This window comes from Benincasa hispida, chromosome 11 (assembly GCF_009727055.1).
Source record: "Benincasa hispida cultivar B227 chromosome 11, ASM972705v1, whole genome shotgun sequence".
Lineage (NCBI taxonomy): Eukaryota > Viridiplantae > Streptophyta > Magnoliopsida > Cucurbitales > Cucurbitaceae > Benincasa > Benincasa hispida.
The window spans coordinates 13,366,058-13,374,456 of NC_052359.1; the positions used below are offsets into that span (position 1 = coordinate 13,366,058).

General features: G+C 32.7%; 1 protein-coding gene across 1 annotated transcript; it reads right to left on the minus strand.

The window, feature by feature from the left end:
- Positions 1-2,687, minus strand: LOC120091838 (small ubiquitin-related modifier 1). Its single transcript, XM_039049980.1, has 3 exons — positions 2,475-2,687; positions 851-1,000; positions 1-759 (listed from the first exon to the last, which is right to left on the minus strand). Exons 1-3 carry the CDS (start codon positions 2,553-2,555, stop codon positions 688-690), a joined length of 303 nt encoding a protein of 100 aa, XP_038905908.1. The 5' UTR covers positions 2,556-2,687; the 3' UTR covers positions 1-687.
- Positions 2,688-8,399: the final 5,712 nt, after the last annotated feature.

An 8,399-nucleotide genomic window follows, 5' to 3' on the forward strand; every position in this document is an offset into this window, starting at 1 on the left:
TTTCCAATCCCATCCTGATTAAAATTGTTAATCTTCAAAGAGTTTCACAAGTTGAAGAAGATTCTTGTGCTTCTCCAAGAGATATGGAATCATTTCGTAATTCAAATAGCAAAGCAAAGAGCTTTCTTGATCAATATTTTTCAGTTGTTTATTCATTAAAACAAAGCACTAAGTAGTACCATCTTCAGATTGATTATGAGACAGAAAACAACTGACCTATAGCAAAACCTTCGTTTCCTCCATGATTTTCGAACCTCTTAGAACATCAGGGCGGTGGATGCGACCTTGTACTGCTTTGAAAAACAATGTCCATCTCTGAACAGAAAAACATTGAAGCCTTCTTGGTGAAACCCTGTACATATTTGAAGCTTCCTTCACAAGTACTGTTATTTTACCTTTTGAAAAGTTTCATGTCCCAGGAAGAAAGATTCACAAGCCAAACATAATCACATTGTAACTTCAGGATGTACTCAGAAAAATGAAACAGCAGGAATCGACATCAACAGCATTTACATATATAAAGAAGTCCAACAAAGTCTCTCTCTTCTAGAGAAATGGAAGATGCAGAAATCGTAATCGTAATTTATAGACAACATCCAGCAGCAGAAGTTCAGCATATACTAGCAGTAGTAAGAGAACTATAGAATTCCAAATGATGTTTTAGGAACTATATTGTCTGAGATTAACTTAGATAACAGCACCTCCACCTCCAGTCTGATGAAGCATTGCATCGATCTCATCTCCATCCTCCATTTCCAGCTGTGAGGTACATAAATAATGCATGAAAACGAAACTAGAAAACAGTTTATCATGAGTTAATTTCTGAGCACAATCAACGAGATGATGATACCTCTTCCGGAGTCTGCTCTGCACGCAGTCGGCGGCCGTCAAACAAGAATGCAATGGAGTTCAAATCAACCGACTGCCTGTCACAGTAAGCATTCATTAGCTTCTTCAGTTGGGTACTCCTTTTGATCCGGAAGAAAACTTCATTCCCATCCTACAAAAACATAGCCACAGATAAGAAGATAAATCTAGATTCACACAAAGCAGCTTGCTATGCTAGATCACAATTTTTAAGACAAGTTAACTTTAAAGAGAGAAAATCCACTGTAACAGTTGCATATAGTTCGAACATCGAACCCCATAATCTATCTACAAATCGAGCAATCTAGCATTAGTTCAGAAAACTTCATTGATTGAACATCTCAACTCTAGGAGAGGACTATGCACGAAAGCTAAGAAGCACAAAAACTTTAGTTTGCCTAGCATGTCCGTATCCAACACGTGCTAGACACTTGTTGGACACGTATCGGATACTTGTTAGTGCAACAAATGGGTTAGACATGCATAGAACACTTGTTGAGTAGACTAGAAATACGTGTATGACAATAATAATAAATTTTGAGTGTGGAATACATCAAACTGATTTTCTAAGCATACAAATGTATCAATCCATTTACTTTGAATTTTCTTCTAATATAAAAATTATATATATTTTAAAACATGTATATTTTAATAAATGTGTCCTTGCCATGTCCATGTCCTAGTTCTTTTTAGAAAATGACAAAAAATGAGGTGTCGCCGTGCCCGTGTCGTATCCCTATGTCGTATCCATAAGAAAGCATGCCCAGTCCATTAAAGCAGAACATAGCAAAAACCCAGCATGGATGAACTGTAAGGGACCAGGGCAAAGCAAGATAAAGCATTGCTGCATTTTCCATCTTCTCCCCAATACAAAATTAGTCACGAAGATACCATCCTTAAGGCAAAAACTGTCAATTCAACCGAGACTGAAGACAGAGAATGTAGATCCAAAGACTTCAAGTCCCAACTTTAATAGCTTCCAAGCAGTGTGTACAGAGCAACATGCATAACAAATGTTCTGTGATCTGACCCATTGGTTAAGATTTGGAGTATTGAGTGAGATTATAGTCAAAATTCTAGGTTTCATGCAAAGTTTCGCAATAGTTTAATAAGGTGGGAACAGATGCCACAGGTCTGAAGAAAAATCATTCACAACTAAATATTCCTTGACAGTTCATATTGCATCTGATTACTCACCCAATAAAGAACAGAAACCTATCAGTAGTCCATCAAATTCATAAAAAAGAAAAACCCTATCATACAAGTACATATAGTTCTAATAAACATTCAACAGAGAAAACCATGTCTACAAGATATATCAAGAAGTTCTGAAAAACACTGTAACAAACAAAACCCAAAATCACTAAACCGATCCCAAGCAAAAAGCATGCAAATTCCTCACAACCCATTACAGATTGGAACGTAACAAACGGATTGAAATAACTTAAAGTCATATTCCCCTGCAATACTAAATTCTCATAACTTAAAAAAAAAAAAAAAAAAAAAAGAAAAAAAAAGGAGGAACCCCAACTAGAAAAATGACAAAACACGGAGAAATAGAAGAAATCACAAGGGAAAAAAGCTGAAAGTTGGGAAGTTGAAGAAACCTGGCCCTTGACTTTGAGGTTGATATGAGCCGATTGATCAGTAGGCTTCTTGTCTTCTTCTTGATTGGTAACGCCCGACATTATTTGAAGTTGGAAGAAGGGAAAATTTCTGGGATTTGATCTTTACCGATTTCTCAGCGAAGAGTGAAAAAGGGTTTGAAAAATCTCGCAAGTGCTCTTCGCCTGGTTTTGCACTATATGCGACGCTGAGTCTTCAAGGGAAAGTGGGTGGAACTTTTGAGGTTCTAAATTGACGGTCACGATTCGTTCTTGGATTCATTGATCCAACGTACACTAATATTAGGAATGATGGAATTAAATTGCCGTAGAAACGACGCAGTTTAAAATGCTTTGCCAGTTTTCCTTGTATTTTCCTTTATTTATTTTTAAGGAAAGATGTATTGGGTGGATTATTTTATTTGATAGTGGCGTTGGAAAGAACATTCTGATTTGAAGAACAATAGTACTTTGGTTAGCTTAGCTCGATAATTCACATAGCATTTTTGAGGTTGAAATTCCATCTTCTATTTTTTAATTATTATATTAGAAAAAAAATGTACGATTCATTTTCATGCACTATCTTTAATTATAAAAGAAAAAGATACTTAAAAAATATATTTTTTTAAAAAAATGTTTGCTATTTGCGTTCGAGGGAGGTACACAAAGACACAAAGTTTGTTATATGACCACTTATAACGTATATATAAAGTTATAGAATTTTTATTTAAATACAATTATAATATTGATAAATAAGATTTACAAGATGAAAGGTTTTATGACATTTATTACATTTATGTCAAAATATATAGACTCTATCTATTACATTTGTTTGGGAATATGAAATGATCTTTTTACACTACAAGAATTTTTACTTGTTCCAACTTTTTCTCCGACGCATCAATTTTCGTCGGCATAGACTGGTTTCTCCCGACGTAATTTTAATTTGTCAGCCAAAATGAAGCACGACCTACGTTTTTTTTACTTATTTATGCCGACGCAACTAGACATTTACCCCCCCCCCCACCAAGTTTTTTTCTTCCATCTCCCTCATTCACTTTTCTTTGCAAGCTTGGAGGTCCCGAGGCCGCATGCTTCTTCGATGTCAGCAATTGCACGCTCCTCCAACTCCGACAATCGCACGCTGTAAGTTTACCAATTGTGTTAACATAATGCTTTCTTTTGTTGATTAACATTGATTTTTCTTTTAAAAAAATAAGTTAAATGGTTGGGTATTAGAGTATCATTGACTAAAATAAAGACCTAATTGAAACTTCTAAATTGTATATTAGCTCATTTCCAACAACTATTTTCTCCTCTTTTTCAAATTATTAAAATGAATGCATTAGGAAAGAAATGAAAAAAGAACACACTTTTTACATTACATTAGTGTGTTTAACTATAGATAGTAACTTGTAGTTGAATAAACTCTTTTTTCTCTATCTTATTTGTATTTGTAGCATCAATTTTAAACACTTATCTTGTTATTGTTATTTTTTTTACAAATAGTTAAAAAAAAAATGGGGTGAAAAGATTTGAACTATATGGATGATTATTAGAATTTTGACATGTCATTAGTATGTGACTTATGTTGATGGAAAAAATAGAAAGTAAAATTTAGAAAGTTAGAGAAAGAAACTCAATTACTTATTTAATAAATGTAAAAGGGTGTGTTGGAACTTAATTTGTTTATAGATTGTGGTTAGAGGGACTTCGTGAGCATTTGCTAGAGTTCAAAAAGCTTGTAAAAAATGTCGTGTATAGAAAGCATGTCAAAAACTATACTTGTGGACATGGAGTTACAAGATGAGTTTCAATTGTTATCTAGTTTCTTTGGATAATATGTTTGTTATTCATACTTTTAGGAACTTTTTAGGTTGCTTTAAGAGCCAAAGTGTCATTTGAACACTTAGAGTTTTTTAGTTTGGCTTTGAGAGTGAAAGTACCTCTTAGATACTATTTAGGAGCCTTTAAGTTAGTTTTGAGAGTCAAAGTGACTTACAAGAACTTTTTAAGTTTCTTTTTAGAGTCAAAGTGTCACTTAAACAATTTTTAGGACATTTTTAGTTTGTGTTGGAGAGTGAAAGTGACACTTGGGAACTTCTTAGTTTGGGTTTGAGAGTCAAAGTGACGCTTAGCCATTCTTAGATTGTTTTGAGAGTGAAAGTGCCTCTTAGACACTCCTTAGAAGCTTTTTAGTTGGTTTTGAGAGTTAAAGTGACTTTTAAAAACTTTTTAGGTTTTTTTAGAGTCAAAGTATCACTTAGACACATTTTATGAGCTTTTTAGTTTGGGTTAGAGAGTGAAAGTGACACTTAGGAACTTTTTAGATTGTCTTGAGAGTCAAAGTGTCACTTAGACTCGAGCTTTTTACTTTGAGTTTGAGAGTGAAAGTTACACTTCAGAACATTTTTTGTTGTTTTAAGAGACAAAATATCACTTACACACTTTTTAGGTATTTTGAGAGTGAAAGTTATCACTTAAACAATTTTTAGGAGTTTTTTAAGTTTGAGTTTGAGAGTGAAAATGACACTTGAGAACTTTTTAGTTTGGGTTTTGAGAGTCAAAGTGGCACTTAGGCATTTTAGACTGTTTTGAGAGTGAAAGTGTCGCTTAGACACTCTTTAGGAGTTTTTTAGTTTGTTTTAAGAGTCAAAGTGACTTTTATAAACTTTTTAGGTTTTTTGCGAGTCAAAGTGTCACTTAGGCACATTCTAAGAGCTTTTTAGTTTGGGTTGGAGAGTGAAAGTGACACATAGGAACTTTTTAATATGGTGTCAATTCATTGTTGTTTTATTTATTATCTCATTATGTCTGACTTATAATTTTTTATTGAACTATAGACAACAAAAAATGGTGAAGATGTTGGCCCAATATAATTGTTTCACGAAAGTCATTTCTTAGAGAAGGATAGGTGGGAAAGCAAAGCCGTTAAAGATGCATATGTACATTATATTATATTATACATGTGTAGATTTATGTTAACTCTTCGAATATGTGGGTTTTAGTGGATTTTGGAACTTGTTATATTGTTATGTGGCTATCCTGCAGCTATGGTAGCCAATATAAAACTTGTTATATTCAACATTTTCTATGTTTTACGTGTGTTTAAGACAAGTTTGTAGTTTGGCAGATTTTTTTTTCTTTTGCTACTTTGTAGGTTTCATGAGGAAAATTCTAGGATTTTACGATATTTTTGCATCAGAAAAACTAGAAATATTTGTAAAATTTGTTTGTTTTTTTGGCTATTTGCAATTATGGTAGCCACTTTAGATTATCTAGAAGCCTAATTATGCACTTTAAAGGAACTTTATTCTTAGCTTATTTGTAGGGATCCGAGAGTTAAGTTATATGTTTTTAGGATTATTGGATGACAGGTTTAGTCTTAAAAGAAATTTAGGTGGATTTAGGGGGGAGAGATTTACTTCGACGCTTTCTATGTATTTGTTGCTACTTTGTAGGTTTAAATGGCGCTTAGGTGGAACTAGGACACGTTCGTAGCTTGGGGGATGTATATGTTGTAATTGTGTTTTAGATTATCTTGAAGCTTAATTGTGCATTTTAAAGGAACTTTGTTCTTGGCTTATTTGTCAGGATCTGATAGTTATTGAGGTTTAAAGGGTGTTTATATATTTGTTTAAGTGGATTTGGACATGCTTGTAGCGTGAGGGAGGGTTTCACGTCTTAATTATAACCATTTTAATCACTTTTTAGATAGTAAAATGGTTGTTTGTAGTGTCCATGTTTTAATTATGAACATTGACGACATGTTTGTAGCTTGAGAGAGGGATTATTCCTCATAACCATTTTAAACATTTTGTTTAAGTATTTGTGTGATTGTTTAGATCTTTTTGTGCATTTTTCTTTGTTGGTTTTAAGAAAACTTTCATAATATTTGTTTTTCCTATTTCAGGTTGTTCGTGTAAATTCTTAAAGATCATTTTAGAGAGAAGATTTTGAGATGATTACTTAGTTTGGTTTAATATCTCCCTTATTTGGACTTAGGTATTTTGGCTTAGGGAATATTAAACATTTTTTGTTTAGGGGATTTGTAAGAAGCTAGAAAAGCTCAAATTTAATTGTATACACAGTTTTTGTTCGAAGAATTTTATAGCTTATGTATTGAATATTAGTCTTTTTTTTTAAATATATAACCTTAATTTTGTTATATTTGTCTCGAATTGATTTGTTTGAAGATTAATTTTTGTTTGTGCATAACTAGGTATTAAGGAAATAAAAATTTGGTTATTTAATTGTTATAATATATATAAAAAATTATAAACAACTTATGTCGACGCAAATAAACGTTGGCAGAAATCTATCTATTGAATTGAAAAATTTTGTTGATTAGAAATATGCTTTTGCCAACACAAATTGTATTTTGTTGGGAAAACACATATGCCGACGCAAAAAATTACGTTGGCAAAAATGATCTTTATACCAACAAAAATAGTTTTTTTCGAGAGGCACTTCTCCCGACATGGATACGAAGAAGATTATGTCGACGCAAAAAAATGCGTTGGCATAACCTATCCCGACGTTTTTAGTACTTTGTTCAACGTTTTTTTGCGTGGAAAAAGGTGAAAATTCTTGTAGTCACAAGTTTTATAATTATAATGGTTTTGCAAATAAATAAGCAACATTTTATATATTCAAACTTGAATTAATATTAAGAGTTTATTTGGTTTGGTAGAAAGAAAAGAGAATCAAAAGTTGATATGTGAGATGAAAGATTTCGTGGATGGGTATGTTGACACTCGATTTCGTTCGTGTTTGTTATCGTTGTGTGCGCTATGCGTGGGTTTGACCTTTGGCCTGTTTTTCATGGTCTGGTCTGGTAAGCTAACCTCCATAAGAAGTAAAGATAAATCTCTCATTTAGAGATTACTTACTTGTTTTCCTATATGGGGGTTGTCGAATGAGGTTGTTTATATACAATGCCCTTTTCTCTAACACTCATCAATGATTATGTGTAGGCTGGTAGTGTCAAAGAGGTTATGACCCTCAAGGTTGCCCTTCCTCTAACACTTGCCTAAGGTTCGTGTAACGATGATGTCAGAGAGATTGTGGCCCTCAAGGTTGTAGGGTGCCACTATTGAGCTCGTTTGATCAGCTCAAAGCATTTGTTCAACTCGGTTATTCTTTTTCTTATTTGGTTGATCTAAAACTTGAGGCTCTAACTTTGCTTTTTTGAGATACGTGTTTTCCTATGTTTCCTTGTGGTCCCTTGGGCTTTGGTTCGATTGTAGACTTTAGCTTTACTTGGAGCAACCCTCGACAAGGTGATGAGTTGGAAAGTGTGAAAGAGAGAGATGTAGACTTGAGAGGGAGATTAAAAAAAAAAAAAAAAAAAAAGATAAGTTGGAAGAGAGAAAAAATGTGGAATTGACTATAGAATAGAGTTGATGTGAAATATAGCGGTGATAGTCAGTTCAGTTTTATCGGTTTTGAAAGAACCAAAACAAACCAATCGACAATCAATTTTATAAAGAAATGGTCCAAAATAATGTCCAATAAAAAACAAACTAATGGATTAGTTGTATTTGGATTTATTTAATATTGGTTTGGTCCTCGATTTTTTACCTTTTCTTCTTCCATTTTTTATTTCCACTATGTTTCAGATTGGTCATTTTTATTAATATTAAATTAAGATCAGGTCTATTTCATCTTTTATAAATTGAAATTTGACATTTTTTTCTTGACACTTTTCTAAGTAAAAAACATAACGTCACATAAAAATTGGTCTTTTTTCCAAACAATATATATAAAAGCGCCATAATGATTAAAATACTAAAAAAATACCTAACTAAGAGTTTATTTTTAAGGATATATATATACTATTAGTTTGGTTTAATTTTGATTAGTATTTTCAATTAAAAAAAAACGATCCGGATCATACTTTTTGGTTTTACTCAAATACAAACCAAA